General features: G+C 39.7%; 1 protein-coding gene across 1 annotated transcript in view; it reads right to left on the bottom strand.

The window, feature by feature from the left end:
* PPP1R21 (protein phosphatase 1 regulatory subunit 21) overlaps positions 1-27335 on the bottom strand; it is a 557069-nt gene that overhangs the window by 304473 nt on the left and 225261 nt on the right. Inside the window, exons 10-11 of the mRNA XM_053712717.1 lie at positions 12866-12967; positions 5810-5898 (exon numbers count right to left, since the gene is read on the bottom strand). Coding sequence (XP_053568692.1) covers positions 5810-5898; positions 12866-12967 — 191 coding nt within the window. The remainder of the gene's footprint in view (positions 1-5809; positions 5899-12865; positions 12968-27335) is intronic.

Here is a 27335-nt window from a genome sequence, read left to right as displayed (position 1 = left end):
GACTATAAGAAACATAGAAATATCACATAAAGCGAACCCACAAGATAATACCCTTGCTCTCAAACTGAGACAAGCAAGGAACAAATTAAATCAACTGTTATACAGAGAAGCTAAAAAAAAAGCACTATCTTAAGAAATCATACCTAACTCAAACAAAATAGGACCTTCCCTAGCTAGAACCCTCAAGGAGTGGAGGCTTGGCTCCTATATACACAAACTAACTGATCATGCTACAGGGCGTCAATTCATAGGTAGTTCCCAAATTGCAGACCAATTTTAGCAATTTTACAGCAAATTATATAACCTCCCAGAACCGCCCTCTGCATCAACCCCTTTAGCAAATGAACAATATATATCGGAAGCCAAGCTCCCTGTCCTTCCAAAAGTTTTGGCTAATGCACTAGACGACCCTATCAATACCCAGGAAATACTCTTAGCTATCAAATCCGTACCCTTACATAAGAGCCTGGGCCAGATGGCTTTACCAATTAATATTACAAACAATTTAGTTATCTTTTAGCCCCGCATCTCACATCAATGTTCCAGTCTATAGACAAAAATAAATCTTGGTCTAAGTTTATCCTAGAAGCCCATATATTGGTTATCCCAAAAGCAGATAAAGACCCCACTAAAGTAGAAAATTATAGGACCATATCTCTCCTCAACACCAACCTCAAACTGTATGCCAAAGTACTAGCTTAACGTCTCAACACAGTTCTCCCCCAAATCATCCATGTAGACCAAACAGGCTTTATCCCGAAAAGGGAAGCACGGGACAACACTATAAGGGTTATACAATTGATTGAACAAGCTAACCGGTCAAAACTGCCCTCAATTTTAATTTCAACTGATGCCAAAAAAGCTTTCAACCGGTTGGATTGGAACTTTCTAAAACGCTGCCTCTCGGCCTTGAGCATTGAGCCTACAATGATACAAAGAATACTTAGTTTATATACATGACCCACTGCGAAGGTCAGAGCCAATGGACTACTATGAGACAGTTTTGAGATCCGGAATGGCACGAGACAGGGCTGCCCTCTGTCTCTGTTTCTATTTGCAATCTCAATGAAAGTACTAGCTTCCCATATTAGGAATAACCCTAAAATTACTGGTCTTCAATTAAGTCCTAATAATCATAAACTCACCCTCTATGCAGATAATGTGCTAGCCTTAATTACCTCCCCAACTAAAACTTTACCACATCTTCTAAAGGAATTTGAAAGATTTAGCGCCCACTCTAATTTCTTAATTAATGCACAAAAATCTGAAATCCTCAATATTAATATGAAAAGGGATAACGTTGATGCCTTACGGGAATTTTTTTTTTTTTTTTTATAATAATTTTTATTGAGGATTAAAAAAAAATAGACATACAGCAATTTCATTGTTAGATAACTAAAATAAACAGACAGCATATTCCATAGCAATGGAATGACATGCAGGCAAATACGTACATATATCTAATATAAAATACAATATTGCAACCAACTGTCTAAATGATACTTGCAACATAGAATAAAAGGCAGAAATATCCTCAGTTTTCTACCTCCATATCATAAGCAAGGCCACTTTTGGACCTCTAACAAGACTATAATACTAAATAAGAGGGAGGTTACTTTAATATAAGGGCCCTTTTGGACCTTATAGGTGCTATTGGAACATATTAATTATAACTATGACATATACAACTTATAAAGAAAATATAGAGTACCACACACAATTGTAAAATTATACGAAAAGGATTCTATGGAATTTGTGTTCCGCTGTTTATTAATTAAACAAAGATTTAAAGGGGGGGGGGGAGGGTGGAGCTAAATATAAAGGAGCCACAAATACAGAAGGGCAAAACCAATGTAGATAAGGGTCAATAAACTAGAGTTTTCTCTAATCTCTAGATGCGTATGAACAATTTAACTAACTGTAACAATTAAACAAAAATGTTTCCTCTACATATATGAAATAGCTTGCAAACCTGTGGTAGAATTGGTGGCTTGGTACATACAGCTCATAAACATACATACCAAACTCACGTCTGCTGTATAGGACTGGCTTCAACTAAACTTGTTCTTGTCTCCCCTCTAGTGGTGAAACTGAGAATCTACAGTTTGTCACACAAAATAAAAACAAAAAACAAAAAAAAATTCTCTCTCTTTTGTTTATAATAGAGTCCTATATATAACAACCTGTAAACACTATTACACAACGAAGTAATGGTAGTAGAAGCATATGGAAAATTATATAGGGAGTTCAAAGTCTAAAACTATGCAGTGATCTTTTTTTTCCCCACTAGCCAGCAGAGTTAGTAAAGTTCCCAAAACGGTAAATAAGCTATTGCAGCGTATCTCAATGATACTGGTTATAAGAGGTATAAAAGCACATAACTAGAGAGAACAACCTTCATAATGTCCAGTTACAGTCATATATTATGCAGATCTGAGATTCATCGTGGCTATGACCCACCAAGTGCATATCCACCACGGAGGGTGATATTCAACCGACTCCAAGTCTCCACGCTAGCCGGCTCTCGTTGGCTGCATACCAAATGGCATACATTATGGCTATGAACTCCAATAGCCCAAGTCTGTCCTGCATAATGTGTATCCACTCAGATGACAGTCTCAAAGTTATTTTGTCGCTGGGGCTGTTAGACCAACTAGGCGAGCTACAGAACTGAAGTAGCATCAGATTATGTGCCATCCAAAATTGGTTGCGGATCTCCACAGATTTAACAGACTTGTTAAATGATCCCACTTGATAGACCGCATCACTCCCCACAAAAGACCATGCGTGATCACAAACAAATTTGGGCATGGTGTCAGACAGTATGAGCGTTGTGAAATTCTGTGGCCTCAGCATTTGCCGCTCTGCACTGTCTGCTCTCTGCATCTCCACTAGGTTCTCTGCGAGGTCTGGGATATGAGCTGCCGTGGTAGGTGAGAATTGATGCATGAGTAATGGGGTACACACACCCGAGACCCGAACCGCCAAGGTGTTGCTCCTCTCCAAGCCCTGCCAACTAGCAACCGCTCCAAGTTTGTGGTCTCCTTTAGGGACTAGACAAATCAACTCACTGGTAGATTTTCCCTGGTGTAGGGGTTTCATTGCCTCCTTTATAGTGTTGCACATCTGAGATTCAAACTGATCCAGCAAAGTCTGTAACGCTTGGTATATCTCTTCCATAGCTGGATTCAGTTTTGCTGCTCTCTTTAGAATAATAATAGGTAGAAGCTGTTTCCTTTTAATAGCTTATGCTACGTTTCCAAATAGCAAGACAGCTCGTAAGGCTGTTACTCCTGTAATATCAGGATTTAGGGAGGGCAAATGAGGAGTCAGGTCTACTACTAGGCCTCTGCTGCGTACCTCACTTATTCCGGTCTGCTTGGCTGGAATTCAAAATCAGAAAGCATATGAGTCCGTTCTGTAGACATTAAACTACAAATCAATTGCAATTTAGGGGTTAAGTTATATGCTAGTGAAGCGATAGACAGCAGATCCCTCAGCTCCAGAATTCAGCCTGAATTAAAAGCAGCCATCTTGGTCGGTGCTCGGACCCGCCCCCCCGCCTTACGGGAATTTTGTTCCTATAGATTGAATCATGATAAAATTAAATACCTAGGAATCTACCTCACCCCCTCTAGTAGTAAACTACTCAAATATAATTACTTGCCCATGTTACATGAAACCAAGAAAGACTACAACACTTGGCAAAATAAACCTCTGTCCTGGTGGGGCCGAATGCAGGCAGTTAAAATGACTACTCTTCCTCAAATACTCTATGTCCTCCAAGCCGTCCCGATACACCTACCAATGACTTACCTAAATCAAATACAATCACAGATAAACTCATTCATATGGGGAAGTGTTAAACCGCATATCAATAAAAGGGTGCTTATGAAACCACTGGGAGTGGGGGGTATGGGCCTGCCATCAATACTTCAATATTATAAAGCAGTGGTATTACAAAGGGTACTAGAATGGCATGATCATAACTACAATAAAGCCTGGGCTTCCATAGACTCCTTTCTCCTGAACTCACCTAAGATCGGTCCACTATGCTGGACTAAATATATCATTAGACCCACCCTTGCTAGAATATCCCCGTAACATGCTCACATTTTTAAAACCTAGGACACAGTACGAACCAAGGTCAAAGGAATATCTTCACCCATCTCCCCAATGACACCAATATCCTATAACGCTGAATTTACAGGGGGAATCATTTCTTAAGAATCATACCCTAAGGGAATAGATCACACAATCCCGTTTGCCAGATTGGCAATTAATGGGGCATTGAGGGCATGGTCACAAATGTTGGATGTTGCTGGAGGTGTCTTCACCCTCAAGTTCAAAAAACACTTTCATGTTTCAAATAGGGCATGCAATTTTAAACAACTTTCCTATTTACTTTTATTATCAATGTTGCTTTGTTCTCTTGGTATTCTTAGTTGAAAGCTAAACCTAGGAAGGCTCAGATGATAATTTCTAAGCCCTTGAAGGCTTATCACATGCTTTTTTATTTGCTTTTCACAACAGGGGAGAGCTAGTTCATGTCAGCCATATAGATAACATTGTGATCAGGCCCGTGGCTTGTGGCAGACACTGCACTAATTGGCTAAAATGAAAGTCAATAGATAATAAATAAAATGTCATGTGATCAGGGGGCTGTCAGAAAATGCTTAGATACAAGTTAATCAGAGGTAAAAAGTATATTATTATAACCATGTTGGTTATGCAAAACTGGGGAATGGATAATAAAGGCATTATCTATCTTTATCCATCTTTTTAAAAAACAAAAAATAATTTAATAGGAACATTACACCATAAACAAGACCTACTCAGAGACTTAACTAACTTTGAACGCCTATGCCTTAATAGGCTGATACCCCGGGGGTCCCTGTTGATTGCGAAAAAGATGCTAGATGAATCTCTTACCCTACCACCATCCTCTTTTGACTCACATTGGCAAGCAGAATTAGGGACTCTCATTTCCAGAGAGCAATGGCAGAATATTCTATAATACAACAAAATCCTCTTCCTCCCCTAGAATACTTGAATTGAACCATAGGTGGTATCTTACACCCAAAAGAATTAAACGCATATATCCCACTGCACAAAGTAGTTATAAGGAGTTAAAGTGAGGGGATGTGGGGTGTTAGGAAAAAAGGCACTAAAAGTGCCTTAACATTAATGTCAACGGGGGACTGTGTTTTCCCTACAAATATATATAAGCATATACATCTATAGGTATTTATTGCTGCCCAAAACTGCGCAATTTGCCCCCTGCCCTGCACTAGTTGGTTTGCCATATCTGCATGAAAACAAGGCTCCCATTGAAGCGCAGTCGTGTGAGCGCTTGGCTTCCGGGCAATGCGAACGCACTTGTTATACCAGCGCACATTTATAATCTAGCCCTATGTTAGCTATATTCTCTCACTTTTGAGGAACAACAATATCCAAAAATACAAAGGGAAGGGAATGGGCTGCACATTATTTCCTATGCTTGCAGCTTTTAAAATTCCCTTATGTTGTGCGTTTGTGTGGCCTCTGCTTTTTATCACAAGTTGCTATGTTTACTGCAGCAGAAACATGCAGGCTGTGCTAAACAAACAGGAGGAAACATTAGAAGATTGATAATTTTTTTTAATACACATGGGCCTGTGTCCCTTAAAAATGCATCTTCCAGTAAAAAGATCTCTTTACACAAGCGTAAATAAAAAAAGAAAATGCAGAAAGAAAAGAAAGTTGTATAATAATCTTGTAAGTGGATAAAACTGGAGTTTATTAAAGTTAAGAAAATGAATGAAAATACCTTTTCAACTGGTATGGGAGGATTTTCTGTAGAAAACAGACATACGATGCAAAGTGTTCAGAAAATACCTTCAGTTTAACTGTAGTTTCCTGAAGAAAAGACAATGAATCAGAAATTTAATCATGGCAGTTATTTTCAGTCTGTAAAGCAGTTTCCCAACTCCAGTCCTCAGGACCCTTAACAGGCCAGATATTCATTATATCTTAAAAGGACACAATACTTATATACTAAATCAGTTGAAAGTGATGCAGTATAACTGTAAAAAGCTGACAGAAAAATATCACCTAAACATCTCTATGTAAAAAAGGAAGATATTTTACCTTACAATTTCCTTAGCTCACAGAGTAAGTGCTTTGTAAAAAGATATCTTTCAGTTACTGCTTAGCTGCAGGTTAAATAAAAAACAGAATTTATGCTTACCTGATAAATTACTTTCTCCAACGGTGTGTCCGGTCCACGGCGTCATCCTTACTTGTGGGATATTCTCTTCCCCAACAGGAAATGGCAAAGAGCCCAGCAAAGCTGGTCACATGATCCCTCCTAGGCTCCGCCTACCCCAGTCATTCGACCGACGTACAGGAGGAAATATGCATAGGAGAAACCATATGATACCGTGGTGACTGTAGTTAGAGAAAATAATTCATCAGACCTGATTAAAAAAAACAGGGCGGGCCGTGGACCGGACACACCGTTGGAGAAAGTAATTTATCAGGTAAGCATAAATTCTGTTTTCTCCAACATAGGTGTGTCCGGTCCACGGCGTCATCCTTACTTGTGGGAACCAATACCAAAGCTTTAGGACACGGATGAAGGGAGGGAGCAAATCAGGTCACCTAAATGGAAGGCACCACGGCTTGCAAAACCTTTCTCCCAAAAATAGCCTCTGAAGAAGCAAAAGTATCAAATTTGTAAAATTTGGAAAAAGTGTGCAGTGAAGACCAAGTCGCTGCCTTACATATCTGGTCAACAGAAGCCTCGTTCTTGAAGGCCCATGTGGAAGCCACAGCCCTAGTGGAATGAGCTGTGATTCTTTCAGGAGGCTGCCGTCCGGCAGTCTCATAAGCCAATCGGATAATGCTTTTAAGCCAAAAAGAAAGAGAGGTAGAAGTTGCCTTTTGACCTCTCCTTTTACCAGAATAAACAACAAACAAAGAAGATGTTTGTCTGAAATCTTTAGTGGCCTCTAAATAGAATTTTAGAGCACGGACTACGTCCAAATTGTGTAACAAACGTTCCTTCTTTGAAACTGGATTCGGACACAAAGAAGCTACAACTATCTCCTGGTTAATATTCTTGTTGGAAACAACTTTCGGAAGAAAACCAGGCTTAGTACGCAAAACCACCTTATCTGCATGGAACACCAGATAGGGCGGAAAACACTGCAGAGCAGATAACTCAGAAACTCTTCTAGCAGAAGAAATTGCAACCAAAAACAAAACCCCTTGAAGAACTGAAAGAACTAGATTAAGACTCCAGGGAGGAGTCAAAGGTCTGTAAACAGGCTTGATTCTAACCAGAGCCTGAACAAACGCTTGATCGTCTGGCACAGCTGCCAGCCTTTTGTGAAGTAAAACAGATAACGCAGAGATCTGTCCCTTCAGAGAACTTGCAGATAATCCTTTCTCCAAACCTTCTTGTAGAAAGGATAGAATCTTAGGAATTTTTATCTTGTTCCATGGGAATCCTTTAGATTCACACCAACAGATATATTTTTTCCATATCTTATGGTAAATTTTTCTAGTTACAGGCTTTCTAGCCTGAATCAGAGTATCTATTACAGAATCTGAAAACCCACGCTTTGATAAAATCAAGCGTTCAATCTCCAAGCAGTCAGTTGGAGGGAAACCAGATTCGGATGTTCGAATGGACCTTGAACAAGAAGGTCCTGTCTCAAAGGTAGCTTCCATGGTGGAGCCGATGACATATTCACCAGGTCTGCATACCAAGTCCTGCGTGGCCACGCAGGAGCTATCAAGATCACCGAAGCCCTCTCCTGATTGATCCTGGCTACCAGCCTGGGAATGAGAGGAAACGGTGGGAATACATAAGCTAGGTTGAAGGTCCAAGGTGCTACTAGTGCATCTACTAGAGTCGCCTTGGGATCCCTGGATCTGGACCCGTAACAAGGAACCTTGAAGTTCTGACGAGAGGCCATCAGATCCATGTCTGGAATGCCCCATAATCGAGTTATTTGGGCAAAGATTTCCGGATGGAGTTCCCACTCCCCCGGATGGAATGTCTGACGACTCAGAAAATCCGCTTCCCAATTTTCCACTCCTGGGATGTGGATTGCAGACAAGTGGCAGGAGTGATCCTCCGCCCATTGAATTATCTTGGTCACTTCCTCCATCGCCAGGGAACTCCTTGTTCCCCCCTGATGGTTGATATACGCAACTGTCGTCATGTTGTCTGATTGAAACCTTATGAATTTGGCCTTTGCTAGATGAGGCCAAGCTTTGAGAGCATTGAATATCGCTCTCAGTTCCAGAATGTTTATCGGGAGAAGAGATTCTTCCCGAGACCATAGACCCTGAGCTTTCAGGGGTTCCCAGACCGCGCCCCAGCCCACCAGACTGGCGTCGGTCGTGACAATGACCCACTCTGGTCTGCGGAAGCTCATTCCCTGTGACAGGTTGTCCAGGATCAGCCACCAACGGAGTGAATCTCTGGTCCTTTGATCTACTTGAATCTTCGGAGACAAGTCTGTATAATCCCCATTCCACTGTCTGAGCATGCACAGTTGTAATGGTCTTAGATGAATTCGTGCAAAAGGAACTATGTCCATTGCTGCAACCATCAATCCTATTACTTCCATGCACTGCGCTATGGAAGGACGAAGAACAGAATGAAGTACTTGACAAGAGCTTAGAAGTTTTGATTTTCTGACCTCTGTCAGAAAAATCCTCATTTCTAAGGAGTCTATTATTGTTCCCAAGAAGGGAACTCTTGTTGACGGGGAAAGAGAACTTTTTTCTATGTTCACTTTCCATCCGTGAGATCTGAGAAAGGCTAGGACGATGTCCGTATGAGCCTTTGCTTTTGACAGAGACGACGCTTGAATCAGGATGTCGTCCAAGTACGGTACTACTGCAATGCCCCTTGGTCTTAGAACCGCTAGAAGGGACCCTAGTACCTTTGTGAAAATTCTCGGAGCAGTGGCTAATCCGAATGGAAGTGCCACAAACTGGTAATGCTTGTCCAGAAAAGCGAACCTTAGGAACTGATGATGTTCCTTGTGGATAGGAATATGTAGGTACGCATCCTTTAAATCCACCGTGGTCATAAATTGACCTTCCTGGATGGTAGGAAGGATCGTTCGAATGGTTTCCATTTTGAACGATGGAACCCTGAGAAATTTGTTTAGGATCTTGAGATCTAAAATTGGTCTGAATGTTCCCTCTTTTTTGGGAACTATGAACAGGTTGGAGTAAAATCCCATCCCTTGTTCTCCTATTGGAACTGGATGAATTACTCCTATCTTTAACAGGTCTTCTACACAATGTAAGAATGCCTGTCTTTTTATTTGGTTTGAAGATAATTGAGACCTGTGGAACCTTCCCCTTGGGGGTAGTTCCTTGAATTCCAGGAGATAACCTTGAGAAACTATTTCTAGTGCCCAAGGATCCTGAACATCTCTTGCCCAGGCCTGAGCAAAGAGAGAAAGTCTGCCCCCCACCAGATCCGGTCCCGGATCGGGGGCCATCCCTTCATGCTGTTTTGGTAGCAGTGGCAGGCTTCTTGGCCTGCTTACCCTTGTTCCAGCCTTGCATCGGTCTCCAGGCTGGTTTGGGTTGAGAAGTATTACCCTCTTGCTTAGAGGATGTAGAAGTAGAGGCTGGTCCGTTTCTGCGAAAGGGACGAAAATTAGGCTTATTTCTAGCCTTAAAAGACCTATCCTGAGGAAGGGCGTGGCCCTTTCCCCCGGTGATGTCTGAAATAATCTCTTTCAAATCAGGACCAAACAGTGTTTTACCCTTGAAAGGGATGTTAAGCAATTTTGTCTTGGAAGACACATCCGCTGACCAAGACTTTAGCCAAAGCGCTCTGCGCGCCACGATAGCAAACCCTGAATTTTTCGCCGCTAATCTAGCTAATTGCAAAGCGGCATCTAGAATAAAAGAGTTAGCCAATTTAAGTGCTTGAACTCTGTCCATAACCTCCTCATACGAAGATTCTTTATTGAGCGACTTTTCTAGTTCTTCGAACCAGAAACACGCTGCCGTAGTGACAGGAACAATGCATGAAATTGGTTGTAGAAGGTAACGTTGCTGAACAAACATCTTTTTAAGCAAACCCTCTAATTTTTTATCCATAGGATCTTTGAAAGCACAACTATCTTCTATGGGAATAGTAGTGCGTTTGTTTAGAGTAGAGACCGCCCCCTCGACCTTAGGGACTGTCTGCCATAAGTCCTTTCTGGGGTCGACTATAGGAAATAATTTCTTAAATATAGGGGGAGGAACAAAAGGTATGCCGGGCCTTTCCCATTCCTTATTTACTATGTCCGCCACCCGCTTGGGTATAGGAAAAGCATCGGGGGGCACCGGAACCTCTAGGAACTTGTCCATCTTACATAATTTCTCTGGAATGACCAAATTGTCACAATCATCAAGAGTAGATAATACCTCCTTAAGCAGTGCGCGGAGATGTTCTAATTTAAATTTAAATGTTACAACATCAGGTTCAGCTTGTTGAGAAATTTTTCCTGAATCTGAAATTTCTCCCTCAGACAAAACCTCCCTCCTGGCCCCTTCAGATTGGTGTGAGGGTATGTCAGAAACGTTATCATCAGCGTCCTCTTGCTCTTCAGTGTTTAAAACAGAGCAATCGCGCTTTCTCTGATAAGTAGGCATTTTAGATAAAATATTTGCAATAGAATTATCCATAACAGCCGTTAATTGTTGCATGGTAATAAGTATTGGCGCACTAGATGTACTAGGGGCCTCTTGTGTGGGCAAAACTGGTGTAGACACAGAAGGGGATGATGCAGTACCATGCTTACTCCCCTCATCTGAAGAATCATCTTGGGCAATATTATTATCTGTGGCATCATTGTCCCTACTTTGTTTGGACACTATGTCACAATTATCACATATATTTAAATGGGGAGACACATTGGCTTTCATACATATAGAACATCGCTTATCTGATGGTTCAGACATGTTAAACAGGCTTAAACTTGTCAACAAAGCACAAAAAACGTTTTAAAATAAAACCGTTACTGTCACTTTAAATTTTAAACAGAACACACTTTATGACTGAATATGCGAAAAAGCATGAAGCAATTGTTCAAAATTCACCAAAATTTCACCACAGTGTCTTAAAGCCTTAAAAGTATTGCACACCAAATTTGAAAGCTTTAACCCTTAAAATAACGGAACCGGAGCCGTTTTTACATTTAACCCCTATACAGTCCCAGGTATCTGCTTTGCTGAGACCCAACCAAGCCCAGAGGGGAATACGATACCAAATGACGCCTTCTATAAGCTTTTTCAGTGGTTCTTAGCTCCTCACACATGCATCTGCATGCCTTGCTTTCCAAAAACAACTGCGCATTAGTGGCGCGAAAATGAGGCTCTGCCTATGACTAGAGAAGGCCCCCATCTGAAAAAGGTGTCCATACAGTGCCTGCCGTTTTTTAACAACAATCCCCAAGATTATAATAACTATAAAGAGTTATAATCTGCCAAATATGCTTAGCAAAGTAATCGTTTTAGCCCAGAAAAATGTCTACCAGTTTTTTAAGCCCTTATAAAGCCCTTTATTCTTTTACTTAATCTAAGAAAATGGCTTACCGGTCCCCATAGGGAAAATGACAGCCTTCCAGCATTACAAAGTCTTGTTAGAAATGTGGCCAGTCATACCTCAGGCAGAAAAGTCTGCCAACTGCTTCCCCCAACTGAAGTTACTTCATCTCAACAGTCCTGTGTGGAAACAGCAATCGATTTTAGTAACGTTTGCTAAAATCATCTTCCTCTTACAAACAGAAATCTTCTTCTCTTTTCTGTTTCAGAGTAAATAGTACATACCAGCACTATTTTAAAATAACAAACACTTGATTGAAGAATAAAAACTACATTTAAACACCAAAAAACTCTTAGCCATCTCCGTGGAGATGTTGCCTGTGCAACGGCAAAGAGAATGACTGGGGTAGGCGGAGCCTAGGAGGGATCATGTGACCAGCTTTGCTGGGCTCTTTGCCATTTCCTGTTGGGGAAGAGAATATCCCACAAGTAAGGATGACGCCGTGGACCGGACACACCTATGTTGGAGAAAGGAGGGATAAATGAGCAGCAGCCAATCAGCATGAGTAGTGCTAATGTCATGAACTGTTTTACTGTGATGTCATGAGATTTCATAGTAAACTTGCTTAAACTGAATAGGAAAATAACAGTGTGCATGAGGCACGCTTCCTTGCAGGTCAAAGGACAGACATACTGATTGGCTGTTTAAAGTCCTTTACAATGGGATGTGAATACTTCGCTTTTTACAGCTGTGCTGCATCACTTGCAAGTGCTTCAACATTGGTTTTTCATGGCCCTTTAACTTGAGTACAGGTGAAATAATCAGCTAATTCGTGAGTTAAGATATAATAAATATCATGGCCTGTAAAAGAGACATGAAACCCAACATTTTTATTTCATGGTTCAGATAGAGAATACAATTTTAAAAAACTTTCCAAATCACTTATATTATTTAATTTGCTTCTTTCTCTTTGTATCCTTTGCTGAAAGGTTTATCTACTAAGGCTCAGGAGCAGCAAAGAACCTAGGTTCTAGCTGCTGATTGGTGGTTGCATATATATATATACCGATTGTCATTGGCTCATCCATGTGTTCAGTTAGAAACCAGTAGTGCATTGCTGCTTCTTCAACAAAGCATAACAAGAGAATGAAGCAAATTTGATAATAGAAGTAAACTGGAAAGTTGTTGAAAATTGTATGTTCTACCTAAATCATGAAAGAAATAATTTGGGTTTTATGTCCCTTTAAGGGTCCTGAGCACTGGAGTTGGTAAACTGCTGCAAAGGAAGAAATGATGATACAGAAATATTACCAGTACAGTGACAGTGTCCTCTCTGATGCTTTCAAACAACTGGATCATTCCCTCCTCAAGGGGGCGCACATATGAGGCATTTTCATGAAGATACTGTGAAAACTAAACAATGAAAATAACTACGTTATTTAAGTGATCTATAACAATGGGGTTAAACAAACCCATAGTTAAGAGTCAGCTCCAGAGTAGTAATGCACTACTGGGAGCTAGCTGAGCACATAGTATGAGACAATAACAATAAGCAGCCAACTCCCATAAGTGCATTGCTGTTCGTGAGCTTACCTAGGTATGCTTTTAAACAAAGGAAACCAAAAGCACAAAGTCAATTTGATCAAAGAACTAAATGTTAAAGAATCTAAAAATTGCATGCTCTGTCCGAATCATCTAAGTTTAATTGTAACTTTCATACGAAAAAACTTTCTACGAAAAAAATAATTTTACTGTTATTTTTCAGCATAAATGTACTTTTTTTTGTTAAAAACAAGGTGCTGGATGGAAAGAGGAGACATAGGTTGTGAAGAGTTGCAGGGCAAGAGGGGACATAAGAAACCACAGGAGGGAAAGGTGAAGAACTGTTTAGGTTTACTGAGAAATACAATGTGGTAAGAGGATGAGATTGCGAGAAATAAAATGAAATGCAAAGGATATGTTTATTTTAAGTGAAGTTTTTGCAACTAAATTTCAACCCATTGAAAAGCCTCTTTACAATGCCAGCCTGTTCTTCTTTCTTGTAGCCAGAGGACAAATGTAAGAGACACAAGCATATAATTTACATACAATTATTGTTTAATCTATCATATCTGTTTATGCTATATACTAAGTTTGCTAGTTGAGGGACATTTCCCCAAAGAAATGTGAAGTCATTGTTAGTGGCAATCTTTTGCAGAGGTCCAATAGCTGCTAGAGATGGCATGGACCTCTGCAAAAGACTGCAGGTAACAATGATTGCTGTGTCCACTAGCAGCAACTGGACACAGCAATCATTGTTAGCTGCAGTCTTTTGCAGAGGTCTGTGCCACCTCTAGTAGCTACTGAACAATATGATCATTGTTAGCTGCAGTCTTTTTCAAAGATCCATGCCACCTCTAGCAGCTACAGGACAAAGCAATTACTGTTAGCTGCAGTCTTTTGCAGAGGTCCATACCACGTCTAGTAGCTCCTGCACAATACAATCATTATAAGCTGCAGTCTTTTTCAGGAGGTCCATGCCACCTCTAGCAGCTACTAGACAATACAATCATTGTTAGCTGCAGTCTTTTGCAGTGGTCCAGTAGCTACTATAGGTGGCATGGTTCTCTGCAAAAGACAGCAGCTAACAATGATTGTTGTGTCCAGTAGCAGCTACTGGACAATATGATCATTGTTAGCTGCAGTCTTTTGCAAAGGTCTATGCCACCTCTAGCAGCTACTGGACAATAGAATCATTGTTAGCTGCAGTCTTTCACAGAGGTCTATGCCACCTCTAGCAGCTACTGGACAATAGAATCATTGTTAGCTGCAGTCTTTTGCAGAGGTCCATACCACCTCTATTAGCAACTGGAAAATACAATCACTTTTAGCTACAGTTTTTTTCAGAGGTCCATGCCACCTCTAGCAGCTCCTGGACAATACGATCATTGTTAGCTGCGATCCTTTGCAAAAGGTATATGCCACCTCTAGCATCTACTGGATGAAGCCGCCTTATATGCATCTGAGCCCTTCCAGTATTATAGTAGTTAAAATATAATGTAAGGGGAATATAGTTAGGAAAACGGCTGCACTCAAGAGTGCAAGTAATTAAAAAATATATACTTTAAAAAAAACAAAAAACAGACATGAATTTGATTATGCACCGAATGAGAAATGGGGGGGGGTTGTAAAACAGACTTATTACCAGACAATTTTTATTTGTAATGTTTTTTTACTTTTTAATTCCTCCCACTTCTAAGTACGGACATTTTTGTTTTTGTGCTACAGACATGGGTGGACTCGTCCCCCACTTCTGCTGGCAGCTCACGGTATCTTGAGGTTTGTAGCAGCTTCCTATATCCAAAGAAAGGGTGGTGCATTAAAGCAGTTTAATGATTCAGCAAGTGCCGTAAGCAGCACTGCCGATGTTTTCTTTTTATTAAATTTGAAATAAATTAAAATCTTGCAACATATGAATTATCATTGTTATAGCAGTAAAATCAGCATAAAAGCACTAAATGTATTTTGTTTTCCCCATCACTTTAGTCAATTTTAGTTGCAGGAAAATATGATAATGTACAACCCACCATAACATTACAGATTCAAATGTATGTATTTGGTATTTCAGAAAACAATATTTCCCCACCATTATGTATGACTGGAGACAAAAGAAAAAACATTGTGGTAAGAATTCTAATAAAAGCAGTTGTGTTGTGAAAGACTGCCATCTACTGGTTGTTACTCAAAACTACAATTCTATCTCAGTTTTAGTCATGCTGGCTTATAATATTTTGGTTTGGAAAACTTTCTAGTTTTAGAATTTCATTCAAATGGTTTTCAAGAGCACAGGAAATATAATCTTAATGTCAAGAGGTGTAAAGAAGTACTAAAAACAACAACCTTCCAATTGTACCTTTTCTTAAAGTGTTTTGCATTCCCCTTCGATTACTATTTAGCGGTGAGTCATTTGCAAATGTACTACGCATAGTGACAAGAAAATAAACATCCTGTGGTGTTTTCCTAGGGGTATGGATAAACTGCCTCGATAAAAAGCTATTTAGATTCCTTTTTTTTTTTTAGATGACTTATTTAAAGCACAATAATTTAATATAATACACACATATGCTTTTTTTTTCCCTGAAACATGGTTGAAATTAAAGTGACAGACTTTGTGAGTTAATGAACAAATAATGTGTGATTAATAAATAAAATAAATAATAGATACAAACAATAAAAACCTATTCAGGTATAATTATGAAGATTTGGGTAAACAAGTTCCCAGAGAGGGAACCTGTCTGTCTGCTACAACCACTGGCGATGCAGCATTAGCTGGCACAAGTCCAGGGTGATTTTAATTCACATCCACTAAGGTGATAGAGAAGTTAGTTAGATATTTAAATGGCTGGGAGTACACACTGTCCTACGGGTCAAGCCATACGCATATAGTCATGCCTATTTTAAAAAAATCATAAAATAACTGAACTCTTTTCCAAATTCACTTTCCACCCGTGTGACCGGAGAAAGGACAGTAACATCTCCGTGTGAGATGCTGCTTCCGGAAAGGATGGGGCCTGAATCAGAATGTCATCCAGGTAGGGAGCCACTGCAATCCCCCTGGACCGGACCACCGCTAGGAGGGCTCCTAGGACCTTTGAGAATATCCTGGGAGCCGTAGCAAGGCCGATTGGTAAGTCCACAAACAGAAAGTGTTGATCTAGAAAGGAAAACCTCATGAACTGACCTTCTTGGAACAATGGGAGAATCGTACAAATGGTTTCCATCTTGAAGGATGGGACCCTGAGGAATTTGTTGAGACAATTTAAGTCTAGAATTGGACATAAAGTCCACCATTACAGTCTCTCAATAAAGCACTGTGCCTGCAGTCATGTCTTAGCAAAGCCCTTACACCAGGGTGAGCTAAAATAGTTCCCATAAACATAGCAAGGTAGAAAAATTCTCAAGTGCCCCTTTTCCCACCTGGAAGACCAGCACTTACCTGCTCAGCTATCCGACATGAAGACAGTCTCTAGGTATGAGAGTAACTTTGTCGAACACACCAATGAGAGGAGCACCAGGCAAATCCAGTGAATAAAAATTAACTTTTATTTTTCTTTGCAGCTTCAATTAAAATTTTTGCTACAACAACATCTAGTAGACAAATAGAACAGCGTTCTCTAGCTTACGCGTTTCGGCAAAAGCCGTAGTCATAGCATAAGAAATTTAAACACATTGTACTCTTTTAAAAAGCCTACCTTGCTCATATAGGTTAATTAAAATCATGTTGCTGACTATCTGATTGGATGTGTTCTCTATGTGAAAATATCTTTCAGATTATTAATGAGGTATGGGATCTTTAACCCTGTAGCTCCTACGCTATAATACAACAGAAAAAAAAAATCTATTTTTTTCTGTTGTATAATAGCATAGGAGCTACAGGGTTAAAGATCCCATACCTCATTAAGTATCTGAAAGAGATTTTCACATATAGCACACATCCAATCAGATAGTCAGCAACATGGTTTTAATTAACCTATCAGAGCAAGGTAGGCTTTTTAAAAGAGTACAATGTGTTTAAGTTTCTCATGCTATGACTACGGCTTTCGCCGAAACGCGTAAGCTAGAGAACGCTGTTCTATTTGTCTACTAGATGTTGTTGTTGTAACAAAATTTTAATTGAAGCTGCAAAGCAAAATAACATAATTTATGTAAGAACTTACCTGATAAATTCATTTCTTTCATATTAGCAAGAGTCCATGAGCTAGTGACGTATGGGATATACATTCCTACCAGGAGGGGCAAAGTTTCCCAAACCTCAAAATGCCTATAAATACACCCCTCACCACACCCACAATTCAGTTTAACGAATAGCCAAGAAGTGGGGTGATAAGAAAAAAGTGCGAAAGCATATAAAATAAGGAATTGGAATAATTGTGCTTTATACAAAAAAATCATAACCACCCCAAAAAAAGGGCGGGTCTCATGGACTCTTGCTAATATGAAAGAAATGAATTTATCAGGTAAGTTCTTACATAAATTATGTTTTCTTTCATGTAATTAGCAAGAGTCCATGAGCTAGTGACGTATGGGATAATGATTACCCAAGATGTGGATCTTTCCACACAAGAGTCACTAGAGAGGGAGGGATAAAATAAAGACAGCCAATTCCTGCTGAAAATAATCCACACCCAAAATAAAGTTTAACGAAAAACATAAGCAGAAGATTCAAACTGAAACCGCTGCCTGAAGTACTTTTCTACCAAAAACTGCTTCAGAAGAAGAAAATACATCAAAATGGTAGAATTTAGTAAAAGTATGCAAAGAGGACCAAGTTGCTGCTTTGCAAATCTGATCAACCGAAGCTTCATTCCTAAACGCCCAGGAAGTAGAAACTGACCTAGTAGAATGAGCTGTAATTCTCTGAGGCGGAGTTTTACCCGACTCAACATAGGCAAGATGAATTAAAGATTTCAACCAAGATGCCAAAGAAATGGCAGAAGCTTTCTGGCCTTTTCTAGAACCGGAAAAGATAACAAATAGACTAGAAGTCTTTCTGAAAGATTTAGTAGCTTCAACATAATATTTCAAAGCTCTAACAACATCCAAAGAATGCAACGATTTCTCCTTAGAATTCTTAGGATTAGGACATAATGAAGGAACCACAATTTCTCTACTAATGTTGTTGGAATTCACAACTTTAGGTAAAAATTCAAAAGAAGTTCGCAACACCGCCTTATCCTGATGAAAAATTAGAAAAGGAGACTCACAAGAAAGAGCAGATAATTCAGAAACTCTTCTGGCAGAAGAGATGGCCAAAAGGAACAAAACTTTCCAAGAAAGTAATTTAATGTCCAATGAATGCATAGGTTCAAACGGAGGAGCTTGAAGAGCCCCCAGAACCAAATTCAAACTCCAAGGAGGAGAAATTGACTTAATGACAGGTTTTATACGAACCAAAGCTTGTACAAAACAATGAATATCAGGAAGAATAGCAATCTTTCTGTGAAAAAGAACAGAAAGAGCAGAGATCTGTCCTTTCAAGGAACTTGTGGACAAACCTTAATCTAAACCATCCTGAAGAAACTGTAAAATTCTCGGAATTCTAAAAGAATGCCAAGAAAAATGATGAGAAATACACCAAGAAATATAAGTCTTCCAGACTCTATAATATATCTCTCTAGATACAGATTTACGAGCCTGTAACATAGTATTAATCACAGCGTCAGAGAAACCTCTTTGACGAAGAATCAAGCGTTCAATCTCCATACCTTTAAATTTAAGGATTTCAGGTCCTGATGGAAAAAAGGACCTTGTGACAGAAGGTCTGGTCTTAACGGAAGAGTCCACGGTTGGCAAGAGGCCATCCGGACAAGATCCGCATACCAAAACCTGTGAGGCCATGCCGGAGCTACCAGCAGAACAAACGAGCATTCCTTCAGAATCTTGGAGATTACTCTTGGAAGAAGAACTAGAGGCGGAAAGATATAGGCAGGATGATACTTCCAAGGAAGTGATAATGCATCCACTGCCTCCGCCTGAGGATCCCGGGATCTGGACAGATACCTGGGAAGTTTCTTGTTTAGATGGGACGCCATCAAATCTATTTCTGGAAGTTCCCACATTTGAACGATCTGAAGAAATACCTCTGGGTGAAGAGACCATTCGCCCGGAGGTAACGTTGGCGACTGAGATAATCCGCTTCCCAATTGTCTACACCTGGGATATGAACCGCAGAGATTAGACAGGAGCTGGATTCCGCCCAAACCAAAATTCGAGATACTTCTTTCATAGCCAGAGGACTGTGAGTTCCTCCTTGATGATTGATGTATGCCACAGTTGTGACATTGTCTGTCTGAAAACAAATGAACGATTCTCTCTTCAGAAGAGGCCAAAACTGAAGAGCTCTGAAAACTGCACGGAGTTCCAAAATATTGATCGGTAATCTCACCTCCTGAGATTCCCAAACTCAGCTCCCCAACCTGTGAGACTTGCATCTGTTGAAATTACAGTCCAGGTCGGAAGCACAAAAGAAGCCCCCTGAATTAAACGATGGTGATCTGTCCACCACGTTAGAGAGTGTCGAACAATCGGTTTTAAAGATATTAATTGAGATATCTTTGTGTAATCCTTGCACCATTGATTCAGCATACAAAGCTGAAGAGGTCGCATGTGAAAACGAGCAAAGGGGATCGCGTCCGATGCAGCAGTCATAAGACCTAGAATTTCCATGCATAAGGCTACCGAAGGGAATGATTGTGACTGAAGGTTTCGACAAGCTGCCATCAGTTTTAGACGCCTCTTGTCTGTTAAAGACAGAGTCATGGACACTGAATCTATTTGGAAACCCAGAAAGGTTACCCTTGTCTGAGGAATCAATGAACTTTTTGGTAAATTGATCCTCCAACCATGATATTGAAGAAACAACACAAGTCGATTCGTATGAAATTCTGCTAAATGTAAAGACTGAGCATGTACCAAGATATCGTCCAAATAAGGAAATACCACAATACCCTGTTCTCTGATTACAGACAGAAGGGCACCGAGAACCTTTGTAAAAATTCTTGGAGCTGTAGCAAGGCCAAACGGCAGAGCCACAAACTGGTAATGCTTGTCCAGAAAAGAGAATCTCAGGAACCGATAATGATCCGGATGAATCGGAATATGCAGATATGCATCCTGTAAATCTATTGTGGACATATAATTCCCTTGCTGAACAAAAGGCAAGATAGTCCTTACAGTTACCATCTTGAACGTTGGTATCCTTACATAACGATTCAATATTTTTAGATCCAGAACTGGTCTGAAGGAATTCTCCTTCTTTGGTACAATGAAGAGATTTGAATAAAACCCCATCCCCTGTTCCTGAACTGGAACTGGCATAATTACTCCAGTCAACTCTAGATCTGAAACACAATTCAGAAATGCTTGAGCTTTTACTGGATTTACTGGGACACGGGAAAGAAAAAATCTCTTTGCAGGAGGTCTCATCTTGAAACCAATTCTGTACCCTTCTGAAACAATGTTCTGAATCCAAAGATTGTGAACAGAATTGATCCAAATTTCTTTGAAAAAACGTAACCTGCCCCCTACCAGCTGAGCTGGAATGAGGGCCGCACCTTCATGTGGACTTAGAAGCAGGCTTTGCCTTTCTGGCTGGCTTGGATTTATTCCAGATTGGAGATGGTTTCCAAACTGAAACTGCTCCTGAGGATGAAGGATCAGGTTTTTGTTCTTTGTTGAAACGAAAGGAACGAAAACGATTATTAGCTCTGTTTTTACCCTTAGATTTTTTATCCTGTGGTAAAAAAGTTCCTTTCCCACCAGTAACAGTTGAAATAATAGAATCCAACTGAGAACCAAATAATTTGTTACCCTGGAAAGAAATGGAAAGTAGAGTTGATTTAGAAGCCATATCAGCATTCCAAGTCTTAAGCCATAAAGCTCTTCTAGCTAAAATAGCTAGAGACATAAACCTGACATCAACCCTGATAATATCAAAGATGGCATCACAGATAAAATTATTAGCATGCTGAAGAAGAATAATAATATCATGAGAATCATGATGTGTTACTTGTTGCGCTAAGGTTTCCAACCAAAAAGTTGAAGCTGCAGCAACATCAGCCAAAGATATAGCAGGTCTAAGAAGATTACCTGAACACAGATAAGCTTTTCTTAGAAAGGATTCAATTTTCCTATCTAAAGGATCCTTAAACGAAGTACCATCTGACGTAGGAATAGTAGTACGTTTAGCAAGGGTAGAAATAGCCCCATCAACTTTAGGGATTTTGTCCCAAAATTCTAATCTGTCAGACGGCACAGGATATAATTGCTTAAAACGTTTAGAAGGAGTAAATTAATTACCCAATTTATCCCATTCTTTGGAAATTACTGCAGAAATAGCTTTAGGAACAGGAAAAACTTCTGGAATAACCACAGGAGATTTAAATACCTTATCCAAACGTTTAGAATTAGTATCAAGAGGACCAGAATCCTCTATTTCTAAAGCAATTAGAACTTCTTTAAGTAAAGAACGAATAAATTCCATTTTAAATAAATATGAAGATTTATCAGCATCAACCTCTGAGACAGAATCCTCTGAACCAGAAGAGTCATCAGAATCAGAATGATGATGTTCATTTAAAAATTCATCTGTAGGGAGAGAAGTTTTAAAAGATTTTTTAAGTTTACTAGAAGGAGAAATAACAGACATAGCCTTCTTTATGGATTCAGAAACAAAATCTCTTATGTCATCAGGAACATTCTGCACCTTAGATGTTGAAGGAACTGCAACAGGCAATGGTACTTTACTAAAGGAAATATTATCTGCATTAACAAGTTTGTCATGACAATCTATACAAACAACAGCTGGAGGAATAGCTACCAAAAGTTTACAGCAGATACACTTAGCTTTGGTAGATCCAGCACTAGACAGCGATTTTCCTGTAGTATCTTCTGACTCAGATGCAACGTGAGACATCTTGCAATATGTAAGAGAAAAAACAACAACATATAAAGCAAAATTGATCAAATTCCTTAAATGACAGTTTCAGGAATGGGAAAAAATGCCAAAGAACAAGCTTCTAGCAACCAGAAGCAATGAAAAATGAGACTTAAATAATGTGGAGACAAAAGCGACGCCCATATTTTTTAGCGCCAAATAAGACGCCCACATTATTTGGCGCCTAAATGCTTTTTTGGCGCCAAAAATGACGCCACATCCGGAACGCCGACATTTTTGGCGCAAAATAACGTAAAAAAATTACGCAACTTCCGGTGACACGTATGACGCCGGAAACGGAAAAGAATTTTTGCGCCAAAAAAGTCTGCGCCAAGAATGACGCAATAAAATGAAGCATTTTCAGCCCCCGCGAGCCTAACAGCCCACAGGGAAAAAAGTCAAATTTTTTAAGGTAAGAAAAAATGATTAAATCAAATGCATTATCCCAAATATGAAACTGACTGTCTGAAAAATAAGGAAAGTTGAACATTCTGAGTCAAGGCAAATAAATGTTTGAATACATATATTTAGAACTTTATAAACAAAGTGCCCAACCATAGCTTAGAGTGTCACAGAAAATAAGATTTACTTACCCCAGGACACTCATCTACATGTTTGTAGAAAGCCAAACCAGTACTGAAACGAGAATCAGCAGAGGTAATGGTATATATAAGAGTATATCGTCGATCTGAAAAGGGAGGTAAGAGATGAATCTCTACGACCGATAACAGAGAACCTATGAAATAGACCCCTTAGAAGGAGATCACTGCATTCAAATAGGCAATACTCTCCTCACATCCCTCTGACATTCACTGCACGCTGAGAGGAAAACCGGGCTCCAACTTGCTGCGGAGCGCATATCAACGTAGAATCTAGCACAAACTTACTTCACCACCTCCATCGGAGGCAAAGTTTGTAAAACTGAATTGTGGGTGTGGTGAGGGGTGTATTTATAGGCATTTTGAGGTTTGGGAAACTTTGCCCCTCCTGGTAGGAATGTATATCCCATACGTCACTAGCTCATGGACTCTTGCTAATTACATGAAAGAAAAAAGTTATTTTTTATTCACTGGATTTGCCTGGTGCTCCTCTCATTGGTGTGTTCGACAAAGTTACTATACAAGTTGGGGAGAAGGAGTGAGCACAGGTGCTACAGTAAAAACAGTCAGACCCTGGGTGGAGACAGGATTTCCCACAGTACAAGGTACAAGTCAGACAAGCAGTAAGAGGAAATGGAGATACTGGTGATGTCAGAATCGTTAACTTTGTGATTGAGGAGGGAGCACAGTCGGATGTGGCATTATTACAAAGGGAAAAGCTAACCAGCAAGAGAAAAGGCTCCTGTGGATCGACACTTATACGTGACAAAGAAACCAGCCATTCCCCCACAGAAAGTGGGTAAGACTCACAACGCATACATAGTGTGCACACACAAGACTGTGTTAGTATTTAAAATATTTTCACAGAAGTATCTGCTTGTACATTAATTAAGCCTTTGTGTGGATGTCAGAGGCGGAATTTATATTTGGGACTTGATTGGCCAAAATATAGATGTGCATAAGTACGGGATAATCCTACATCACAGGTAAATTTGACTATTATGTGGAACATTTTTTCCTTTTGGTGCTGAGATTTTTCTTGTTTGTGTTGAATATCTAGGTATGAGAGGACACCTCTTCCTCACAGAGACCTGGCCAGAATGCAGATAGCAAAGTAGCCAACTTTGGTATCTGAGATCAGGGCAGCAAATGTGGGGAAATGTAGCAAGTACCTCTTTGCAAGTTCCCCACTGCTTTAAAGCTACCACAGCTCGACTGCAAAGACTAACGTGGAGCACAGCTATACCCTGTAAACTGGCTTGAAGTAATCAATCTTCCAGAAAAATTATTTTAAATACACACTAAATTTCACCTCCTCCATGCACGAGAGGCAAAGAGAATGACTGGGGTTTATGGGTAGGGAAGTGATATTTAACAATTTTACTCTGGTGCTCTATGCCTCCTCCTGCTGGCGAGGAGTGATATTCCCAACAGTTATTAAGATGAACCCATGGACTCACCATATCTTTAGAAGAAATTCATGCCTATGGATGTGTACTGTATGCTAATGGTAAACTCAGTGCTATGAGTAAAAACCAAGATGAAAAAATGTGTAAGTTAGTGTTAAAACATTTATTACTTTTTTATGGAAAATTATTATTATTATTTTTTTTAAATAAATGTATATGTGAAATTCTGTGTGTGCTGCCGTCTTGGCTCTATTTGTACCACTGAAGTAGATGGACAACATATGATAAGGTACGGATTTGTGTGGCCAAGACAAGTCTGTGTGCTTTCTGAACCGAGATTCCAGATGATTCTACTTCCATAGATGTGAAAAACTGCATATTGTTTCCTGGAACAATCAACGCAACTGGAAAAGTGACATATACATACGTTATTTCTGTTGTTACAAGAGATTGTAAATAGTGTTCGACATATTTCTCTAAGATTTGCCTCTGTGCTTATTTTTTTAAAAAGACTTTATGCAAAACTTTTTTATTTAACAAAGCAAGTCTGTAAAAAAGTATTTAGCAAAATGCCCCCTTGACCTAATAGATCAAAGTCTAATATCCCTCCTTGACACAACTGGATTGGTGGTGCCTAAAAGCATTTGCTGGAATTGGGAACATAAAGACAACTGAGAAGTTTATATGGGCATTTAAGAGAGTTTGTGAGCGGCACAAAATGAAACTAAATTATCTCTTATATGCTTTTGTAGAGACTCCAAATAAGAGCCAAAGAGATTTCTTCCTGTAAAAGGATAGATTTTCTAGCCTATATGAATCATTATCTATCAACAAGGTCATGAGCTCTATGCAGGGTTGGCATTGGGGGCAATGCCCACCCAAATGGAATGCTGTGCCCCCTCAAAAAATATTGATATGATCATATGCTTTAAAAATAATAAATAAAATAATGAATTGTTATGTAATTCTGCATGCTGGGGAAGGAGTTAGCTGCCAAATTGTGAGGTCGCATCATGCATCTGCAAGGAGCTCCGTGTCTTAACCTCTTATTTGGAATTGGAAGTTAGAGACTTTTTGGACTTGTCTTAACCCTATTAATTTTATCTAAACATTGTGAGTTACTCATTTTTTTAAACAATAGACCATGATAAGAATATGATTGTATAAAATAAATATAAGTCTATAAATCTCTACCAACTTCTATTCTATTAAGTAGCCTGATATATGTCAGTTATTGCAAAACAGGTATAGCTAAATCTAATCTACGAAATTACCAGTACCTAAAAACCTAGTATCCTCACTGCTATTGCAAACAAATGCGTTAATTGCATTGGGGGGTTTGGGGTGCATGGCTGTTTAGGGGACATGATTGAGATTTGAGAATGAGTTTAAGGGTTTTGGATCATGGTGATTAAGGGGTGAATTGTTTTTAAGGAGCTATTGCACTGGGGGTCTCAAGTTTAATGGCTCTGTTTTAATGCACTGCATAGGATTGAGACTTCATTCTTTTACCTAGTGATTTAGCACATATTCTTCAAATGCTAATAATGGGTGATAAGCCAGCCAGAAGCTACACTTTCCTGCAGCATATGTAGGTCTGCTCTTATTTTGACTCTCATACATGCTTTGTAAATGCGTGCCCCCTCATGAAAAAAAAAAGCCCCCCCATTTCATTCATTCTGGAGCCGACCCTGGCTCTATGGCTTGGTAGTGGCAGAGATCTTGGCTAAAAGGTACATTATGGTCCATATGGACTTTTGAAGCTGTCATTTGTATTACAAACAAAAAAAACGCTCAAATGGAAACCCATAGGAATAGACAGCGCTGCGGAATATGTTGGCGCTTTATAAATGAAGTATAATAATACCTATAGCTGCACCAAGACTGATGAGACACCTAAAAATAACGTGTGGAACTCTCTATTCAAATATCTTACTGAGAGGATAATGTGCACTGTAACGGACTGGTGTATTACAAGAAAGCTTATGAATAGCACCATCCTATAGAACAGGCTACATTTATATGAAATAGAACTCCTCTCTCTCTGTCTCCTAGTTGTAACAAGTCCATATTGGCAAATAGAGAAAATGGAAATAAAGTAAAGAACAAACACAGAACTCTGTCTCTAATACTTTTATGTATTGGTGTCACAAGATTTATGTCCCTATTAATTTAATGTATAACTTGACCTGTAAATTGTGTAGCTAACCTCCCCATCTTTTAGCAGGCCACAGAATAATCAGTTAACAGGAAATTCCTTAGATCAAAGCTTGATACATTTGTTATTTGACTTTCTCGGACAGCTAGAAAGTGTAGAACCCGTTTGTTTTATGTTGCAAAGGACTCTTGGCATTTCTTTTGTGTCACGTTAGACCACTTGCCTGAAGTGTTATAGCTGCACCTCACTTACAATGTCCAAATGTATGTTTGAGATCATTGCTTCTCTTGCTCTGAATATAAATTCCTGTTATTTTTTTTGCCAGTAATCATACAGTATATGTTTAGAAAGTATTCCTCTATGAAAGGCACAAAGGAGCTAAAGAGGCTGGCTCATTACACAGCTCATTTAACTTCTAATGCCTATTGCACTGCACAAACAATACTATCTCTTCCAGTTGTTTAAGTATGACTAACCATTTTTCATGTAGTTTGTCAACTTACCTAATTTCAATGTGTCAGTACTCATTGATTGCGCCCCATCACAAAGCACAACGGGGACTCCATAATACTCCTACTGCAAACAGAACAGGAAACCCACCAACTGCACTTGGCATGATTCCACCCGCTAATAGCAAGCCTGAAAAAACACTGCAGACAATATAGGACCTAGTTTGGGGCACTAACACACCCTATAGCTATCCTGACACATGTTCACATTACATCTCTGGCATACAGGGCCACAGCTATCAACCCCCAACAAGAGGGAGCAAATGTGAGCAGTGAGTAAACCACCTTTTACCCCTGAGCAAATCACCCCATCACCAGAAGGTGCCATAAGCACATTCTACAGTAGTTATTTGCCTTAGCCCATCCCTGGCACCACTCTACCAGAGCTTCCAACAGACATAATGCCCCTACACTGTTCCCTAGGCACCACCCTACTAGAGCTTTCAACAGATATAATGCCCCCTACACTGTTCCCTAGGCACCACCTTATCAGAGTTGCCCTCCACCCGACATAATGACCCCTACACTGCTCCCTAGGCACTACCCTACCAGAGGGACCCAATGTGAGCTGTGAGCAAACCAGCTTTTACACCTGAGCAAATCACCACATCACCAGAAGGTGCCATAAGCAC

This window comes from Bombina bombina, chromosome 4, assembly GCF_027579735.1.
Source record: "Bombina bombina isolate aBomBom1 chromosome 4, aBomBom1.pri, whole genome shotgun sequence".
NCBI lineage: Eukaryota > Metazoa > Chordata > Amphibia > Anura > Bombinatoridae > Bombina > Bombina bombina.
This window is presented reverse-complemented; position numbering and strand designations above follow the sequence as displayed.